This window comes from Talpa europaea (assembly GCF_964194135.1).
Source record: "Talpa europaea genome assembly, chromosome: 10".
NCBI lineage: Eukaryota > Metazoa > Chordata > Mammalia > Eulipotyphla > Talpidae > Talpa > Talpa europaea.
Window position 1 is genome coordinate 36,122,870 of NC_140077.1, and position 20,901 is coordinate 36,143,770.

The 20,901-nt window shown below is 54.1% G+C and overlaps 1 protein-coding gene across 2 annotated transcripts in view; it reads right to left on the reverse strand.

Moving 5' to 3' along the window:
* Window positions 1-20,901, reverse strand: part of ZMIZ1 (zinc finger MIZ-type containing 1) — a gene marked incomplete at both ends in the record, with an annotated part of 104,406 nt that overhangs the window by 8,874 nt on the left and 74,631 nt on the right. Inside the window, 10 exons of one of the 2 annotated variants that reach the window (XM_084245663.1) lie at window positions 397-502; window positions 1,643-1,853; window positions 3,353-3,494; window positions 4,063-4,237; window positions 4,868-4,945; window positions 5,891-6,073; window positions 8,760-9,032; window positions 9,927-10,125; window positions 10,718-10,935; window positions 11,888-12,002. In XM_084245663.1, coding sequence (XP_084101789.1) covers window positions 397-502; window positions 1,643-1,853; window positions 3,353-3,494; window positions 4,063-4,237; window positions 4,868-4,945; window positions 5,891-6,073; window positions 8,760-9,032; window positions 9,927-10,125; window positions 10,718-10,935; window positions 11,888-12,002 — 1,700 coding nt within the window. Of the gene's footprint in view, window positions 1-396; window positions 503-1,642; window positions 1,854-3,352; window positions 3,495-4,062; window positions 4,238-4,867; window positions 4,946-5,890; window positions 6,074-8,759; window positions 9,051-9,926; window positions 10,126-10,717; window positions 10,936-11,887; window positions 12,003-20,901 lie in introns of both variants that reach the window. The other variant, XM_084245662.1, reaches the window with a different exon arrangement.

Below are 20,901 nucleotides of genomic sequence, written 5' to 3' on the forward strand. Positions count from 1 at the left end.
AGTAGACCCTGAGCCATGCCTTCCTTCCAGGATTTAATCATGAAATATTGGGGTGAAGAGGCAAGAATTTACCTCTTTGCCTCCCTCCTGGTGAAGATGCCCCATTCTCAGTTCCTCCTTTTCTTCCAGGTGATCATTTCCTCCCACATTTTGGCCTGTCTATACCACATTTTGTTTTATTCTGCCTCATATCTTTTCTACCCTTGGTGGGTCTGAATTCTCACCAGTTCCTGTAGCACCAGGCTCAACTCGTCACCCACACAGTCCCAGTGGGGGAACATGTGTGTGGGGGTGGGGGCAGGGATGACTGGTACCAAGGAACCTCTGGACCCAATGACCACTTCCCAGCCCCAAGCATAGGTGGGCTGGGCCCGCTCTCCCCTCTGCTCCACTCACTTTTCGTGATGCAGTGTTCTGCGGGCAGGAGGCGCTTCTTGAGGAGCCCTTGTAGCACGGAGCGCACGGAGGGCCGGTGGACCAGCTGCAGCACGAAGAGGTGGGACTGCCGAGAAAGAGGGGATGCTAGGGGTTGCCCAGGGCCCCATGGTCTGCAGTCTCTGCAGACCTAGGCAGCCCTGCCTGAAGGTCCCTAGAGGCCAAGCCCAGGAAAAGGCCCATTGTCTACAGTGATGCTACCCAGCAGCAACCTCCTGGGACCTGAGGTGAGAGAAAGGTGGCTTCCTGAGACCTGTGAGTCTGCTGGATCTCTTCTAGGCTTTCAAGACTGACTTTGGCATTGAAACATCCATGGGATGAGGTTAGGGGGCCCACTGCATCAGGACTGGAGGTGGTCTCATCCCTAACCTTGCCTACCATTGCATCCCATCAGGCATTCTCTGCCCTCCCTGTCAGAGGGTGTCATCCTTGTCCTCTGTCTTCCAAGAAGTCTTCCAGGACTGCACACACCAACAAGCCCCCACATGCCGGGGGCATCCCTGGTCTCGCAACCCCTATCTCTAGGTGGCCTTGGTGTCCCTATGCTCGTAAGGGCAGGATCAGAGCTCTGCCATCTCCTATGTTTCCCAAATAGGACAGCAGAGTAGGGCTGGCAATCCACTTCCATACAAGTCCCCAAACAAGCCCTGTATGTCAGACCCTGATCTCTGGGGAACAGAAGCTTGGTTCAGATGTGGTCCTAAGCCAGTGAGTCACAGGTTGGAGGGGTGTACACACACTCGCATTCTGACAGCAGGACTGGGTGAAGAAATGGAAGTTCACTCTAGATTTGGTGGAGCTAAGTCTGGGGAATTTAGAGTCTGGTATTTAGAGTATACAAATTTCTTACAAACAAGTCAAGACAGAGCCTGACTTTGGGTATATACACAACTTTACCAAGGGAGTAAGGTGACAGGCCTGGGGGAGGTGATCAGGAGGAGGGGCACAGGAGTAAGTAGGCATGAGTGTGTAGGTCAGATGGAGGGTGTAGTGTGAATGAGGAGTGCCAAGACCAAGGCCAGAGCCTGGAGGCTTCGTGGGCCACCTGAGTCTTTTATTCCATAGCCTGGGGGAATTGCTGTACGTTTCGGGAGGAAGGGTGGTGTTCCAGAAAGCTGTGGGGCCAGCGATGGGAGACCCAAAGACAGGGCCCAGGGGGATCTCGGCTCCCCCCACTATGCCCTCAGCCCCTGCCCGGCACACTCACGCAGCAACAGGCCGTGACGGTGATCTGGATGGTGTTGCGGCCTGGCTGGCACACGTGCTTGAGGTGCAGGGGCTTGTGGGAGGTCTTGTTGTCGCCACGCTCGATGGTGAGGGGGGTGGCGTTCACGCTGACCTGCACCGAGGCCGGCCAGTTGGTGTTCATCTGTCGGTCCTCATGGTGGTAGCACTTGAACTGCAGCTCCAGGTCAGACCTGGGGGCAAGGTGAGGTTCACAGCAGCTCTGCGAGGGGGCTGCCCAGAATCCCTGATGCCAGACCAGTTGCCCACCGCTAATTCACCAGTCCCATGAGTCCCTCAGGACCCTGTCCTCAGCTACAACTGTCCCCTAACTTCCCTGAGGTCTCCTCTGCCCCCAAAACTCCCCCTGCCCAAATCTCCAGTCAGACCCATCCCAACCTCCCAAATTCTTCTCTATCTCCCATGTGCTGTTCCCTCCAGCCACAAACCACAGGGGTAGTCATGATCTCCCCTGACCTCTTCCTGGAAGGGTGAATTCTATCCCCGCACCCTCCCGCCCCCCAAAACAGACAAAAGGACAAAAAACAAAGACATTAATTTGATAAGAACAATTGGAAAGCTGATCATGCTTATCCCCAGCTCCTGTTGGGGGCAGAATCCCAGGCCAATGTCATTTCTGGTCAGTCCTCTCCCACAACCCCAAGTGGGCCCTGAGCACAGGGCGCTCACTGAAGGGGCCACACAAACATAGCAGTGACCACATGTGTGTGGAAACCAAGTGGGGTCAGGCCAGGACTGCAGAAGCCTCTCAGGTGAGGATACTCATGGGTGGGTGAGCAGGGCGCCTGCACTGTGGTCTCTTCACCTATCTTCTTGAGGGAGTTTCCAAGTTTGCACATGCACCCCAGCTGTCTCTGGCCCTCACCGTAGCCTACTCCACATGGCCAGTGCCCCGGGACAGCAGTGTGTGCGAGCTTGCCCAGTTTGGACCTATCTCGTGCCCTCAGCTGGGCAGCTGAGGGGCTCTAGTCACAGGCACTGCAGTGCTGTGCTGTGACTGAGTCCTGCCTGAGGAGCAAGGACCAAGGTGGAGACCCCAAGTTCTGGCAGCTAAGTGAGCAGCTCCAAGTGCCAGCTCTGCCCCTGGCTAGCTGTGAGAACTCCCGCAAGTTTAACTTCCCTAGCCTCAGTTTCCTCATTGTCATGGGGACACACACTGTCTACCCACAAGATCAAAGGAGGTCATCCGGAGAGGAAGATGTGGGATACCACAGGGAAGTCTGGCTCTGCACGCCCCGGTGTTGGAGCAGGCAGTCTGCAGGACTTGTTGGTCCTGTCCTCCCAGCCCTGCTGCCATCTCACATCTCTACATTCCCAGCTCTGGCCATGAGCACATTCAAGTTCCTTCTTGCCAACTCAGGGCCTCCACTGGAATACCCTTGTTTTCAGTCTCTAGGATTGAACTAGCCACCTTTTCCACTGGAAGTTACCCCTGCCCACTCTCTCAGGATTGGGGGATTGACAGTGACTCCCTGCCCTCTGGACACTAAGCAGAGGCTGCCTGTTTGTCTCCCCTGTGCCTGTAAATCCCCATGGCACCCCCAGGGCCATGCACAGAGCAGGGCCCAGCATGTGATGTTGAAGAAGCAGACACTGCACCACCTGGGTGCAAAGATGCACCACCTGGGACTCCTCTACCCAGCTTGGGTCCAAGTCCCCATCTGATACTCACCTCCACATCAGTGTCTGGTGAACCGTGGGCCTCAGGTGAAAGACGTGGTTGCTGACAGCCAGGTTGTGCTCGAGGCGGAAGGGCTCCAGCACCACGCCATCCCGCACAGGGAACGTGAGCCGAAGCTCGTCGTTGTGGTTGGCTGGGAAGGGGAAGGGGCAGGATGAACCTCCTGGCCAGGGGCACACAAGACCGTAGGCTCTGAGGCCATGGTGGGGCTTGCTCAGCCATGCTAAACACATGGCAACACAGCCACGCTGAGCATGTGTGTAAACAGGGTTGTGAAGGGTGGGCCATTTGCCCAAGTGCATATCAGGGAGCCACAGGTCCTGCCAGTCCACCCAATGCCACTCTGACCATCCTCTGTGTCCCATTGACCCCGCTCTACATTCCCTCCCATCCCACCAACTCCTCCACCAACTCCCTGCTCTGGAAGCCCCAGGTCCTGCCTCCTGACCCTCTTACAGCTGGTTTCCAGGACTCGGGCAGGTGGCAAGGAGGGCTTCTGGCAGTGTAGGCCCCCCAAATGTCCCATTTGGGTGGGGGATTTCTAGGTCCCTTACCTGCTCTCAATTCCTCCTCCTGTTCTTTCCACATTCCCAGCCCCCCACAGGCAGCCTAACTTCCAAGCCCCGGGCCCTGGCCTGCTGCAGGCCCCATGGGTGCTGGCTGAGAGCTGAAAGGCAGAGGGAAGGAGAGCGGGTACTCACCTGGGGGTGGCGGCAGAGCACTCATATTTGGCTTGATGTCAGGTGGGAAGGGTGGTTTAACATCTTGGCTGGGGGACAGATAAGGGGGGATGCTGCTCCCGGGGGTCATGGGGGGTGTGGGGTTCCCTGGAACAGGTGAGTGGGGGTAATTTGCCACAGGAACTGGCCTGGGAGGCTGGAGGGAAAGAGAAACCATATATAAGTTCTAGTGTCACAGGGCTGGGGGAAGTGGATATGTACTCACCCATCCCGGGAAGACTTCTCCCCTGTAGTTGGCACTGAAGTCCCCACCCCCATGAGAAGACAGATAGGCCTGGGAAGGGCCCCCACTCCCGCCCTCCATTATTTGGCTCTTTGCACTTCTTAGTGCCTCCAGTTTCAGCAGGGACAGGGCCACCCATCCATTTGACAAATGAGGACACAGGTTGACAGTAATGGGAGACTTGCTTAATATAACCCCAGGGGGAGAGGAGAGCTGGGGTGAAGCCCAGGTTGTCTCCTGCTCATATCATGACTCTAGCCCCACCCCACTGGTGCTTCCACATGGAGTGAGGCCTGTAGGATCAGGGGCCAGGGAGTCCCCCAGGAGCCCTCCCTTCCTCTCTTGGTCTACACTCAGCCCAGGGCCACCCACCAAGCACAGCGGATCATCTGTCCAGGCATCTCTGTGCCTCAGAGCAGAAGACCCAGGAGTGCACCCCCATCTGAGGGCCCTTCTGACGCCTAGAAGGGCTGAAGCCAGAACCTGTGATCCCTGAGACAGTGTGTGTGGGTTTTAATTCCTAAGTTGACAAGTGGAACATACCCTATTCACATTCCCTTGGCTGTAGTTACTGTAGCTGTTTCCCGAGAAGGTGTTATTTTGTCCATTAAATTGCTCTGGCTGTTGAAACAAGATAAACAATGTCATGAGAGGAAGGCAGGGAAGCCACCAGAAGCCTGCTCTCCCTCCTGATAGGAAAATCTGCCACAAGTACCAGGGACGCTGTAGAGGCCTGCCCTGTGCGGGGTGGGGGGGGAACAGGCAATCCCCGGGACAATGGTTTACCTCTCTCTGCCCAAAGCTATTAATTTAGCCAAGGAGTTTACAAAAATAGAAACACCTAAGTGTGCTGAAGCTGGAGCCAAAACAGTAGACCCACACGGCAGGTGGTCATGTAAGCTGGCATGATTCCTTGGCAAATAAATGTAAAATATTGCCAGAGTCGTCCTCACTCCCTAGCATGAACTCCACGATCATCCCAATGAAGGAAAAAGACATGTGCCTGGAAGAATTGTCATCGCTGTGTTCTTTGGGGAGTGAAAAATCAGAAACAACCCAAACGTCCAATAGAAAAGGGAAGATACACTATGGCATGGGTGTCTCCCGGGGAGTGTCTGGCAGTCACCGGAAGTGAAAACCACAGAGACTCGGCAGCCAGAAGTATAACATGCTCATGACTTCATGTCCAGTGAAAGAAGTGGATTCAAAACCACAGCCTCAGTCATATCTATAGAACATGTGGGTGCCCACCTGCCCAAGGAGAGAGAAATTACAATGATACGTTAAAATATATTCGGGTGTGGGCTTTCCCTTGCTAGGAAGTGCACCTCTTTTCCTGCTATCATCTCATGCGCCATCAATAAAAAAGGAGATGGAAAATCATCATCTGGGCCTGGTGAAAACAAGGACCCATGAAAAGCTGGGCTGACACTTAGGCTACCACATGCTCAGCTGTGGGCACACAGGACACATCCAGAAATCTCTGCCTGCCCTTTGGGGATGTCAGAGCACACACAGGGCCAGGATGACACAGGAAGGGATAGGGTGGGTGGTGGTGGGACTCACCTTATAATACTGCCCCATGTTGACTGTGGGGGGCGGGTACTGCCCGGTGCTCGGCTGGCTGGGCATTCTCTGGCCGGGGTAGTTGGGAGAGGTGAGCGGCCTTGGGGGGTTGGGGGTGGGGTACTGGCCTGGCTGGGTGGGGAACTGGCTGTTTGGTCCATATTGCTGGTTTCCATAGTTGGGCTGTGGTAAAAGAGAAAGGATGGGGAGAAATCATCAGAGTCACAGAGCCAGGGTTGTCTCCCACTCCTTTGTCCCTGCTTTTCAACCCATAAGACACCCCAGTTACAAAGGGGAGAGAGAGGTTGACCCACGTGATGCCTGAGGCCCTTTCCTGCCCTGACATCCACATTGTGCCCATCAATGTGCAGGCTGCCTCCCCACCCAGCTGCCTTTCTCAAAGGGCCATGCCCCTTGCCTCTGCAGCACCATTAGAGCCTCTTGTTGCTGCCACGAGGAGCGGGAATCAATTCTAAAGCCCACCTTGCGTCTCTCCTAGTGCTTGTATGTCACAGGTGATGATGACCACAGGATGCACCTCCAGAAAGTAACTGCTCTACCCTTGCACTGAGGCTGACCAGAAGGTGCTGTTCTGTACCCCACACTAAGCAAAACACACTGGGGTTCAGTTCCAGCCATCTGTGCAGAGGGTGGGAGAACCAGGCTGGTGATGAGATAACACAAGCCTTCTTGGGAGAGGCAGTTGAGAAGGGAGAGGAGACACAGTGCTGGGAAGGGCAGGGTCCCTGTCCTCAGAGTCCCAGGTGACACAAGGTGACACATGCCACTCCTGCTCACACTGGTTTCCACATGTAAGAGCAGATGTCACCTGCCATCCAGACAACCCAGGACGTTATGTCCTATGAGGTCAGTGTTTTTTTTCCTGTCTGTTGAAACTCCTAGTCTATAACATGTCTCTTGTGCCCTCAAGGCTCAGAGTCCAGAAGACAGCTGGGTCCAGGGTCTGACTGAGAACAGGCCCTCAAAATACTGGATCAACAAATGAATGAAGGACTTGTGGGTGAATGTCAGAGGGTGGAGACACCTGTGTCTTTGCTTAAGAACTGCGTCCAGCTCACACTGCTGCTTAGGAAGACGGTCTCCCATCACGGCAGGGGGGCAGTGAGAGTGGGGCTAGAGAAAGGAGTCCTCTGTAGGACCAGGGGACCTGCCTCCAGTTCTGCCCCAGGTCAGTGGTTCAGACAGCACATGCCACTGGGAGGCAAGGGCAGCGTCCCCAGCGTGGGTCAGATCACGCATACCAAGACCACCCAGTGTCACGGCCCAGTGTTGGGCATCTTGTAGCTGGGTAGCAGCAGAGCACACTGAAGGGAATGGTTAATTTACTAGAGATAATTGAGAGTCTTTGGTGGCAGGCTGGAGCTGGGAGCATGACATTGGTGCAGGTGCAAGGCTGATGTCGGGTTAATGGCTGGAAAATCCCTGCCTTTTCTGCAGGCCCCTCCCTAAGTGGCAGTAGCTGATGCATGGTCTATGGATGCATCCCCAGCCAAGGGTTTGAGCACAAAGGGGTCCAGATGTGCATGGGGCTGTGCATTTCCAAGCCCCCCCCAGGACAGACAGGACCTCGGGGGCCAATTTCTTTCTTGCTCCTGCCCTGAACTGGTGCTGAGGGTTAGTCTTGACCCAGGTTCCTGGGTGTTTGAGAGGTCCCTGACTTCTCCCTCCTGGACTCGGAGGGGAGACTTCCACCAGCAGCCAACCCTCCTTCTAGCCTGAGCTTAGCGTGGATGCCAGAGGGCGTCACAGACCTTTCCAGCAACTTAAGGTCTCTGAGCTCCAAAGCCAGTGGAAGCCCACACTGAGGGTCTGAGCCAAGAGGGCAGGGGGAAGCTGACTTGAGAATGCCATGGAGCAGCGCGCTGGCGGAAAGGCTCAGGAAGAATCTTATTCTGGGGGAAAAAAATCAAGGCAGGCTTCCCAAGGGACATGTCTGGGCTAGGATTCTGGGTTCCCCATGTCTTCTGCAGGTGAACCAAGTCTTTCACAAGCCCCTTACTGTCAACTTGTTTTCTGAGTGCTCACTGTAGGCCCTGTGACACCCACTCCAGGAAGTCTTCCTCTGTTTGAATATTGAATTCTGTACACTCTGCTGTGCATCATATACTTGGGGGCCCTGCTCAGACCTTATCATTTCTACTAAAATCCTGGTTCCTGGAGGGTAGGAGGTGTGGGCTTCACTCCCCTAAATCTTCACCCATATTTGGCTGAGTGGGCTGGCAGCCTGGCGGGCGGCACACCTGACAGGGCCTCTGGCTGTCGATAGAGAAGAGCCCTCAGAAACTAGCTGTCTGCCTTCCAATCATGTCTCCAGTGGGCACAGCTTTTAGATATGTACGGGGTTTTGTCTCCTCTCTCATTTTTAAAAGGAAATAAGGAAGCCCTCACATAGGCATGAGGAATGTAGACCCAAAGTAGTCTAGTCCTTACTAAAAATCACCCAGGTCATGTCTGAGCCAAGACAAGAGACAAAAGAGCTGCTGCGTGCTCAGTGCCCGGCCATGCTGGCCCAGGGCCACAAACCGCATGTGATCCCTTAGTCAGGCCCTCCAAGCAGCCAGAGGAGGAGGAGGTAGGTTGGTTGGATAGTTACAGCCATTTACAAACCAAAAAGCTGACTCAGGCAGGCTCCCTATCTTTTCCAGGCATGGAACTGGCAGGCCTGGGACATGGCAGAGCTGGTTTCAGACCCAGTGGCACCTCACCCTCAAGGCTCTACCTTTCGGTCCAGGCTTTTTGAAGGTTAACCCACACCCTCTCCAAGGAGCCACCCACAGCCCCAGCATCTTTGAACCCCGGGTCCTCCCCATCTCCCACCCTGCCCACCACCTGCCCATGTCACACTCACCTCTCCTGGGTATGGCCTCTTTATGCTTTGAATGGGGAGGGACTGGGGCCGGGGGCCCGGGTAGGTCTGCTGGGGCATCCGCTGCCCATGCGTGCCAAAGGGGCTGATGCCGGGTGGTCGGGGCTGGTTCATGCCCATGGGAGGGCCGCTCATCCCCGAGGGTGTCATGCCAGCCGCCATGCTTGCGGGGTTCATGCTGCCCCCCATGGAGGCAGGGCCCCGTGGCCCGGGCTGGTTCATGAATTGGCTGTTATACGCCTGGGTGGGACCCATCTGGAAAGAGGAACAGACCTTCAACGGGAGAAGAAGAAAAAAAAAAAGAATAAAATGCCACATGCATTGAAAGTGCAGGGAGAGAAGGGTGGGGCAGGTGTGGGGCTTGGAGTGGGTGGGGGGGTGCACTTTCCTGTGTGGCTGCTGCTGGTGACCAGGCCCCCAAGGGCCCACTGACCTCAGGGGCTCGCTGCTGCCCTCTGCAGGCCACACAGGAAAGGTGCAGCCCAAGGGTGTTAAGGGGTGGGACGTGGTCACTCCAATGCACAGGCAGCATTTCCAGGGAGGCAGGCAGGGAATGGGGAAGAGGGTGCAGGGGTAGGGAGGGACATGGGAGGATGGAGGCAGATGAGGATGGAGGCAGAAGCCCCTTTCCTGGAAGCCCTGGCCTCGCCCTTGGTCCTGGTCAATGTAGACATACCCTCCAATCACAATGTCTGATGGGGCCCCAGTTCTCATCTCTACTCTGCCCACTTCCACACCTGTCCTGAACTCCGACAGGGGCTATCCATCACCTCACACCCCACCCATCCTGAAAGTCAGGGGAACAGAGCTGGGACCTGGCAGAATCCACAGATGGGATAACTAGGAAAGCACTGAACTTCAGAGGCCACCCAGGGGACAGAAGAGTGACAACACTATTTTTAGATACTGGGCCTACTCAGGATCCTTTCCTCCTATATGCAGACATACATGACATACAAGGGGCACCAAATGCACTGGCAACCCCCAAGCATGCTGACACAAGCATATCCTAACACACATCCTTCCAAGAAAACTCAGATACACCCTGACACCATCAGCTCCCCCATAGGCACCAACACCCTCTGATTCCCTGGGGGCTGTCTGCTTGGCTGGCTGGTGAGCCTGGACCAGGACTAGCAGGGCCCTTACCGGTCCATACTGGTTTATATCCTTGTTCTGCGTCTCCTGCAAGGCTGCCACAGTGGCTGTGGCTGTGGCTGTGGCCGTGGCTGCTGCTGCTGCTACTGCAGCTGCTGCGGCAGCGGCCGCCGGCTGAGTGAAGTCAGCAGGCGGCCGGGTGTGCGGAGGGATGCCCATGCCTGCAGGGGCATTAGGACCCCCAGGGTAACTGTGAGGGAGAAGAATGGAAGAGTTAGATACTGCCTGAACCTAAAGATGAACCCCCAAGTCTTGGGTTGGGAGGGAGAGGAAGGGATGAGGTCATGATGGTCTGGGACAGAGTGGGGTGGCAAGAGGAGCAATGGGGAGCCTTTGCCCCACCCATGATCCCAACTGCCCTCTTGGGGTTCCTTGCCCCTTGCTGCCAAATGGAGAGATTCCCAGCCTCTGCACAGCTCAGTCTCCACAGCCAGCAGGGAGCTTCAACTGCTGACCCAGCTCTCTCCAAGTCTTTCAACTTACACAGACATAAGGCAGAGAAGGGTCTTTTTGAGACTGGCTGAGAACATGGTCCTCCTACCCTGTGGGGCTGATGCTCTCACAGCAATACCCAGCCCCTGCAGCCACCTGAGCATGGGGGACGACCGTGCCCTTTGGCTAATGGGAAAGCTGAGGATAAGAGAAGTGCCAGGCTCTCCCACACATTGCAGGCCCAGAAGCAGGGTGCTGGGATTTAAACTGGACTCTTCTGCCTGGATGGAGGGGAAGAGCAGGACTGACATGCTGCTTCTGAAGGCCTCTGCCCGGGCCAGCCCTCTCACCTGGCCCCGAAGCCCCCGCTGCCGGGGTAGTTGGGCCGGCCATACATGCTCTGCTGGATGTAGGGCTGAGCAGGGCCGGCCTTGGCCGAGAACTGCTGCTGCTGCCCAGCAAACTGGGGGGAGTTGAGGCCGGGGTTGCTGGTGGTCATGCCCGATGCCATGGGGTTGCCGCCTGGATTCATGGGGTTGTTGGCATTGGCCATAGGGTTCCCGAGGACCTGTGGGCAGAGAGAGTGGTTGCCCCAAGCTGGTACCCCAGGCAGTGTGGAGGGGAAAAGGGAAAAATGGGGGTGGAAGGGTTGAAGAGTGAAACAAGGGGGATGATAACAGAGGAAAAGGAGAAAACAGGGGAAGGGGGAGGCAATATTGTTCCCAGAGTGTGCAAATGATCACAAGGGGATACCAGGCCTGGAAGCAGGCAGTGCAGGTGCTGAGAACCTCGGCCTGTGATGGAATGAGGTGAGGGGGCGGTCAGGATAAAGCCAGTGCAGTAGTGCCTGGAGCCTGGATAGCTCCAGGAAAAGGAGTTGAGACCCTGTCAGGGAAGGCTCGGTCCTGCACCAGATGGCAGGTGGGGACAGCACTGGACTTCTCAGCCACACCCCCTGTAAAGGAGCCTGGATGCACAGAGGATCAGGCCATGTGGGCCACGTGCCAGCTCTGGAGGGCAGCAGGATCCCGATGGGGAGGCCCCCGTGGCCTGACCCTTACATGTGGCCACAGCAGAGGCCGAGAGATGGGAGGGGAGGGAGTGGAGGAAATAGGAAACAATGAGTGGGTTGACTAGACAAGTGGGTAGAGGTTTAAATGCGCATTTCATTGAAATGAGCTTTTCATTGAAATTGTAGCAGGCCATCCAGGGTCCCAAACTCCAGAGGTTGGAGTCCTGAGGCCAGTAACGGGAACTGTTCCTGTTTATCTAAGCTAAGTCAAAGTCACCTGGGGAAGAGTCCCTTGCTATCAGTGAGAGAAAGCCATTCTCTCAGGAAGGTGCTGGATGGGGTCAGTCCACAGGGGTCAGCTGCTGCCCTCCTGAGTGGAGACGTGTCCATAGCTAAGTGTGAAAACTGGTCTGTCCAACTGGGCAGAGCCTGTCCAGTGAGGTGTGTTGGGCTGGTGCTATGGTGACCCCAGGGTTTGACAGTGGTGGGAGGTGGGACAGGTTCTTACCTGGCTCTGGGACGTGTTGGTCACTCCCCAAACTGTGGTGACCACGGAGAGGGAGCCGGGAGGCTGGTTGGCGCTCTGCTGCCAAGGGACAGAATCGTAGGGGAAGGACCCATCACTGCAGAGGGAGACAGAGGGGGCTCCTCAGTGCCTGGCAGGCATGGGGCACAAGGAGCTGTGCCCCCACTCCTTACCAGGCTCTGCAGCTCCCAGCCAAACAGGAGGACCCCGTCTTAGTCAGCTGGGGATCTCCCGGGCCTGGCACAATGGCTGATGTGGAAGAGGTGGGCCTCACCTCACAGGGACATGCCATACCAAAGGGACCACCTCTTTGCCCATCGCTGTGAAACCACCACCCTATGTCTATCTGTCTTCCCTCAGCCGTAAGTCTGCAGGCCATGCCACAGAGGAAGACTCCTCCCTCAACCACACTCAGACTCCAAGAGCCTCCGTTACACCAGCTTCCTGCCAGAACTTCCCAGTCTCTTCTCTGAAAAGACTGGGGGATCAAGTTGGAGTCTTGACTCTTCCTCCTTCCTTCTGACCCCTTTCAGTCAGTTGGCCACCCAGCCCAGCTGATCTGGCCTTTGGAAGGGGGACTACCTTATGCCATCCTTTCTCTTCGACCTCACAGAGCAGCCACAGCCTACCTGTGGCGTTTCCTCCTCTACTCCAACCCAACTGCTTCCGCACATCCCCCTCAAACACCCAGAACGCCCGGCACAATGAAAGACCTTTAGTGGCTTCCAGTGTTTACTGGGCAAAGTCCAAACTCACTTCAGAATGATTTACCCAGTTGCCTAATCCCACCCTGGCCAGTGTCCCATTTGGCTCCCACCTCTTCCGGAGTCCCGCCATCACCCCCATGTCTCCCCAGTCTCCTCATTAGGTCCAGCAGTGCCAGATGTTTGGTGACATCTCCCAAGGAGCCCGCAAACATCAGAAGAACTGAACATTAGGTCTATCACCCACCCTGCACTAAACAGCAGTTTCTATCAGTTGCTGGGGTGCAGATGGTGTAAAGTACAGTGAACCCTGGGGAGAATGCAGGGGCACATAGTGGAGAAGAGGGCTCCCCCCTCTGCCCGAGCCAGCCCTGCATGGACTCTCTAGCACCTCTCCCTGAGAGAAAATCCCAGACACGGTCCCAGAAAAAGCAGAACAGCAGGGCGCCCACAGCTGTGCCTATCCCAATGGGAGTGAGGTCTGCCAAGCAGCACAGCTGGGCACTGGGGGGAGGCACTGGAGACTCTGGAGAAAGGGCTAGAAAAGCAACTCAAGCCTCTGTCTGCCTTGTGCCCTTGCCACAGAAAACCAGCAGGAGGCAAAAGCTCTCACACTCCAGAGGTTGAGGAAACTGGAGCCAGCCCAGGTCAGGTCTTCCAGGAGGAAGGTGGAGTACTGTTTGATGGGCAGGCAGAGGGGGGTTGGAGCTGAGCCTTGTGTCAGCTCCTTGCCTGGCAGAGCCCTCAGCAGTGATAGTGACCAGACTGGGCAGCAAGACCATGCCACCGTCTATTCATGCTGGCTCTTCCCCTGCCTCTCCAGCCTCTGAATTCCTTCCTGCCACCTCACCGGAGGGGTCTGTCCAGACCTCCTGGTATAAAAGAGCAACCGCTTTCCCTCTTCTCCTGGCTTTTGTTTATACCCTGGACACAAGTTCTGGTTCCACCCCCCAGCACCAGCTCAAAGTCCAGGTGTCAGTTTCTGAGCCTGTCTATGCTCTGTCTTCTCATCTGTAAAATGGCATAAGAACAGCAGCCCCTACATCCAAATTGCTGGTCATGAAACAAAAGCAGGGCAAGATATCAAAACAGCACGAGGGGAAAACAAGGGAACAAAACACAGAGTAATCAAGTGGGTGCCCTAATAAGGATGAGTGTCATTCCTTGAACTTACATCTTGATTTCAAGTATAAGTATATGCACACCCCGGGTCAGGGTGTAGAGAGCGTGTATTTACTGTGGGTCTCAGTCACTTAAGCTCGAATAAGACATGCTTCAGTAGTGTAAGTCTGATGGGGCTCAAAGAGAATACAGACAAAAAGGCTTTCTCAAATGGAAAGTGACACAGAGTAGCATTACTCATGGCTTCTGGGGGAAAAATAGCAGGCTGAGAGTTGGGGGGAGGGGCACTGTCCTCAGGGAACCCAGCCCTACTGCCTGCCCCTCCCTCTGCAGGCCAGACATGCCATGGGTCAGCAGAAGGGTTGAGGCCCAGATGCACAGGCCAAAGGTGACACAGCTCACACTCTGCACCTGGGGCAACTGGCTAGGGACCTGGGAGTCCAGTGAGTACGGGTAGGGCAGAGAAACACAGGGGAGGAAGGGGTGAGCCTGCTTCTCAGTGCAGCTGTGCTGGAAAAGCCCCTTCTCTCCCAAGAGGGGGCGTTCACTGGAGACCTGGGACACTGCCAGTCTCACAAGGAGGCCCAGTAGGCTCGGTTTTAAACAACAGAGACCCCTGGATCTTCTGCAGACCCCTGGTCCTAGGTGTGACTGGATTGAACCCAAGACCTCCTACAATTAACAAAGCACTGAGTCTGTCTTCTCTTCCCAGAACTTGGGCCCCACAGCTCTCATCACCCTTACAGGCTGATGTCAGGTTCTGAATTAGGCTTGTGTGTTCTTTTAGAACGTGCCTGGAAGCCTTGGGAAGTCAAGCCTTCTGGGAACCCCCAGACTCCATCAGGGTCCCACCTCAGGCAGAGAGGTTCCAGCTTACAGGGATACCGCACAGGCCCACAAAGAAGCTCCTGACTGCCCTGCAGCTCCGTGGGTGGGCCTCGTGAGCGGAAATGGGCTCCTTCCTGTTTCGACCCCTCCACCCCAAACTAGGTGAGAAGCAAACTTAACTAAGGCTCCCAAAATGGGCATCCCTCTGTGTTGCTGGAAGGTTCACCTCAAAGCCTAGGCACACACCCAGGTGCACACACACTTATGGGGGGATACATATGTGTACACATACAGGGGCCCCGCTGGCATGAGCACCGGCTCGGGGGAGACAGGCGCACGTAAGTAGAGGCGGTCTCGAGGCTCACTCGCCCCCACTTGCACCTGCTGCAGAAGCAGAAGTGGCAGCCGCACCGACAAGGCTGTGACTCATCTCCTGGGGAGACAGCTCCTGCTGTCACAGCAAAGGCATTCGCCCCCACAGGCCCATGGCGGCAGTCGGCCTGCAGACGCCTCTGCCTGGACTCAGACATGGGGTGGGATGGGGGAGGGCACCCAGCTCCTACACTCAAAGATCATAGATGAGTCAGGTTCCTGTGCCTTACCAGGGGTGGGAGGGCCCTAGGGTCATGAAGAGTAGGTCTAGGGGGTGTCCTGAGGCCCTACCCTCATCTGGCTCCTGTATTGTTTATCCAGCAGATATACCAAGTCCAGTCAGAGGCCCCTAGCATTCCAGGCCACCCATTGGGAATTACTTCTCTCCTTTTGGCACACATGGCCACAGTTCAGAGGGAGGTCAGAAACCTGGGACTTGTGAATTCACTCTTGGTAATCCTGCCTGGCTCTGGACACCCCTAATCCACCGTGGCTCGAGCTCATACCATAGTCCTATCCAGCCAAAAGTGCCCTAAGAACACTGTTGCTCCTCCAGAGGCACCAGTGCCAGAAACTACTTGGCTTCCTAACACATGTGTGTGTGAGTGTGTGTGTGTGTGTGTGTGTGTGTGTGTGGCTTTCCCACCTCCGCACCTCTCAACCTGGGAGGCTTCACCCCACCCTGAAATGCCACTCATCTTGCTAGGCTCCTCCAAAGGCCACCTTGTCCAGAAAGCCCTTGCCATCTCCATCAGCCCGAGTCCTGCCTGCTCCTCATATTCCTAGGGCCCCAATAACAGCCCTTCTGCTTTTGTCCTTCTGCCTCAGGAGCCCAATCTCTCAGGCTCCCTGTGCCTAGAGCGATGTCTTTATACATCTAGAGGGCATAGGAATCCGGTGTCAGGGAGCACTTCCATCTCTGCGTTTGCCCTCAGAGAGGTGCCTGAGAATGAATGAACATTTCATTAAGCCTGCTAGCTGCTCACCTATAGGACCTGGAAGTGGGAGGGCTTGGGACCCTAGGGAGAGTGGCAGAGGGAAGTAAAGGAGATAGCTGCTCATCAGTGTCTCTAAAATGGGATGATAGTTCTTTCCCAGAGGCTGTCATAAGGAGTAAGTGAATTCACACACGTCAGGCCAAATGACCATGTCCAGCATACTCTGGGCACCCTTAAAACTGCGGGCTGCTCTTATTATTTGCTATAATTTATTGAGTGGTTTCTCAAAGCAAGGAATTATGTAAAAGTGACTTTGACCAAAAACTCATTTAATCCTTTTAAGTGCACAAAACAAACACATCTGAGACTCACAGGGGTCTAAGAGCTTGTCAAGGGCAAGGTGGCTGGGTCGGCCTGGCCATGTCAGGCACAGTGTCTCAGGAAGCTTAAGATCCAAGAAAAAAGCTGCCCCCACAAACACGGTGACAAAGCAAGGGAGCAGGCACTGCAAAGGCAATCTAGAAGTCCCCAAGAATTCCAAAAAGGAGTGCAGCTACGCAGGGGCTCTTAGGGAAGGCGCCTTTCAGAAGCCACCCAGCACAAAGGTACAGAAATGTAAAATTTGGTCTCAAAGACTGTGTTCAGAGAAATCCCAAATAGTATCCCAGGAAAAAACACTTCATACATCAAGTCAGTAGCTGTAGTCTGAACTATGTAGGAAAAGAATCAGGGACTTTGACTAAATATATATATTTTTAAAATTAATTTATTTTTTTTAATTTATTTTATTTTTTGCATAGAAGAGATGGGGTGTAGGCCAGAAGTGCAGGGACAGACAGAGTGGGGAGCTGAACAGGCAGATCTACTGAAATACGCTGCTGAGGGGAGCAACAGGCAAGACAGGAGAGGTCTGCTGTGCCATATGTGGGACAGCTTCCTGGCCAGGGATATAACTCAGGCCGTGGTGATGACAGCACTGAGACTTAACCCCTAGGCCACCAGGGAGGCCCTGACTAAATATTTTTGAGGTTAATATTCAAATGCCAGAGCAGAAGCATGGTTAACTCTCAGGGCTCTGGACTTAATAGTCTTTGGGGCTAAACTTTCACTCTTTCACTGATGATTACTATGACATGGGACATGTTATTTAAGTTGGTCTCAAATTTCTCATCTGTAAAGTGAGGCTAATACTCTCCTAGGGTAAAACAGAAATCTAGCACAGTGCCTGGCAATCTGAGCTCAGCTGTACTTCTGCTTTTCTTGATTTCTTCTGTCTGTGGTATAGGTACCCACATTTCCTTAATAGTGCAGAGATGGTGCCCAGATGTTTTGCACGTATGCTATTAATGGGAGAGAGTATTATTTTCATTCCTGCCTGCTGACCATATTTTCCAAGCTTCTGAGGCTTTCTTCAGTGTTCTCTGCCTTCTTTTCTCTAGTTAGTCAACTCCTACCTCTACGGCAAAGCCCAGTCTAGATAGTCCCTTTTGTGATTATCCTAAACAGAACCAAGGGCATTTTCCTGTTTCCTCAACACGCCCCACTTTTTCCATATATTTTACAAAGAGCCTTTTATATTGCAGTTACAGCAGATGCTTTACAAGTCTGTTTGCTAGCTCCATGTTCGGGGGGGTGGGGCACTGACCAATGTTTGCTGAATATGAGAGAACATTTTAGAGCCAGGAAGAGAGTGATGATTCTGGATTCTTGAGACAATGTCTATAACGACATTCATGGATGGAAGGAGAAGGGAGGGCTGAGTTATTCTTCCCTTGCACTTGTAACAGCCACTTTATTTTGGAGAAATAACAAATTCCTATTAAGGGTATTGTCAGACCCTAATTAATTTCCCTGATCTGGCTATATTGGTCCTGTCTCCGTGCAAGACTATAGTGTTAGTACTAATGAAACACCAGCCAGTGAGGCGCTGAGGCTCCCACCCTCTTTAATTTAGGGGAACCATTAACAACGCTCTCCATCATCACAATTACTGGGGCCTGCTTCCTTCCCTCCCTGCGGTGAAACTCAGAGAGGAACTTGTGCAGCTAACTGCATATTAGAGGGTTTTAAATTTTTTCAATAGGAAAGAGGAAAGGAACATCTTGGCAATCTGGAACTGATGGCGCAGAATTTTCTGGGGGGAAAAGGGCCTATTACATACTGAATTTTAGGAACAGCTATGTGAAAAGAGTTTTAGAAAACAAAAGGGGTGAAGGTGATGTGACATAACTAGGGAAAGGGGAAGGCAGGTTGGTTTCGATTGACACCTTCATGTTAGTTGACTATGAATGCGCATGTCAGTCCCTGAGGGCGCCAAGCTGAGGGTTGGGGGAGTGATGACCAGTCTGGCGTTCCCTGTGTGTCAGGCCTGGCAATGATCTCACTGGAGACCCTGCATGGCTGTTATTCCATACTATAGATGAGGAAACTGAGGGACAGAGAGGAGCACCAGGATTGGACCAGAACATCAGAACCCCACTCAAGATCTGAGGGAAGACGGGATCTCTGCTCTAGATCCAAAGGGGGAGGACACGAGAGGGCCTGCCCAGGATCCAGGGGTAGCACAAGGGGGTCTACCCAGGATCTGCAGGGAGCCCCAGAGGTCCTGGGGAACATCACAGTCCCTGGACTCTCTCCCTGGGGGCCCACAAATCTCTCACCTGGAAGAAGAGTGGCACCCCTGGTCTTGGAATCTTTCCCAGCTCTATCAGGGCTTTGATTGTAATCAAATTAAGGGTGTAAACAAGATTTATTAGGCTTTTAATTACCTTTGCAGCACTGATTTGCATACAAACAATGTGCTAATCACAAATGGCTTTTTTAACTACTCATTAAAAATCTGGGAGAAGGCAGAAATAGTGGTTGGCATCCATTGCGTGTGACTGAAGGGACTGTGAAGGAGTCTGCTGTCCGGCTACAGGTCCAGGTCCCTTCCTGCACCGGACTGGCCTCCCCAGCCTCCCGCGCCTCTGTAGGTGGAGCGGATAGGACAGCACCCACCCTCAGCTCTGTGGGGGAACCAATCAGGGAGCGAATCCAAAGACTGCTCCACAAACAGTAATGCTCTCCAAATGTGTGGGTACTCAAGAGGACCCCTTACCACTGTCACCTGCAGAAACTGCCTGGGGGCCGCAGCGGTCTGATCTTTTTCTAACACCTAGCTCTGTGTGCTTAGCTCTACCTCAGCCCAGCAGCTCTTCAGGGGTCACGGCTACACTTGGGGGCACAGGCTTTACATAGAAGCCTAGTGCTGGGGTCAACGTCTGTAGCCTGATGCCTGAGCTACAGAGGTACGGCAATCACAGGGTCCCTAGAGACACCCCGAGGCTTCTGCTTCCAGGGGTCCCTCATCCTCTCTGTGACTGTCCTCAGTGCCTTCAGAGAAGGGGCCTCAAGTCTTCAGAATAGCTGGGGTACCATTTAGTACCAAATCATGAATATTGCAGGGTCCCCAAGCTGAGGACCCCTGGCCCGATGTCTCCTTAGTGAGAAGGCTAGACCAGCCTCCTTCCTTCAGGCTAGTCAGGACATGTGGAGGATGATGATTAAAATGGTTTCTATCTGCCAAAGTACCTGACTTTCTCTTCTACTCTTTCTCTTCATTGGGTAATTGATTAGTGACTTAAAACATGATGGACGTTACTGGAGTTTCCCTGGAAATGAGGGAATCCCCCCTGGGGAAATTCATAAAGTCACAAGATAAGATCCCCAACTGCCACTCCCCCAATCATTATGGGTCCTCAGAACAACTCTGGACCTGAAGGGACATGGGTTGGTCCCTATACAAGAGGTTATTATTTTTTTTTAAAGATCTATTTATTTATACAAGAACGGGGATACAGGCCAGATTCGCAGGAGGGTGGGAGGATTCACCACAGACAGAGTGGGGAACAGAACAGGCAGACTGACGAAGTACACTGCTGAGGGGAGCAGCGGGCGGCAGGAGAGGTCTGCCGCACCATGTGGGGCCCTTGCCCACCAGCCGGGATCGAACCGGCGCTGCAGAGGCTGCGGACAGCTTCACAGCGTTGAGCTCAACCTCCTGTGCCACCAGGGGAAGCCCACAAGAGGTTATTTTTGGCCTCAACCAACACCCTCTTAGAGTGGGAAATAGGGAGCTGATCAAATTCGGGTTAACAAGCAGATACCATTTGGGTGATCCTGAATGGTGAGCAGAGGGCGAAGAGCTAGGCTGGCTAGGCTCATTGTGGTTCAATGCCCTGCATGCCCCTTGCTAGCTGTGTGTTCTTGGGCAAGTCACTGTCCCACTCAGACCCAATTTCCCTTCTAGTTCTGCTACTAGGGATGGGAGGTACCATCTAGGATATAGGACACCTCATTGTGCTCTGCCAGGAGACTGGGTTCCATGGATCCAATTGGTCTATTAACACTTAGCGAGTTTTCGGGTGCACACAGCTCTCCCCTTTGACAGTTCTCCTGTCTAGGATCCCAAGCACACGCACAGCTGAGCCACTGGTGGTGGCAGAGTTGCCAAGCACTGGGTTCCAACCAGGCTCCTCAGGCCCACAGCATTTCTGGGAAGTCAATTTGAGCTCCAAGGAGCACTTGCTCGGTGGCCAGTCTAAGTCCTTCAGGGTAAAAGTTCATGTTCTTTGGGCAGCCTCATGACAGCCAGCCTGGCCCATCTTCCTCCTTCTAACCCCCAAGGCCGAGACTGCCAGTCATGTAACCCTAACCTTGCCTTTATGCCAGCTCTTGATTTTTGCCTCGAGCTTATTTCTCCAGCTAGTGAGAGTCAGCTCCTGGAGCACAGGCTCCCTTCATCTGCTCAATCCCAGGACTGAACAGTCTCCTGCCTTCAGCTCAATTCAGCAAAGACCTGGCAAAGGGCTGGCCATGGGCCAGAACCCTGGCACTCTGGGGCTCAACGGTCATGCCCAAGTAGCTCTGAGGCAGGTCTCTGTTGGGGCCCTTGGGGTCCTGGCCTGCCATCAGCAACAGCTTTACTGAAATGACTTGGAGGAGGGAAGGTTGGGGAGGACATGAAGTATGGGATGATGAGAGGCAGGAG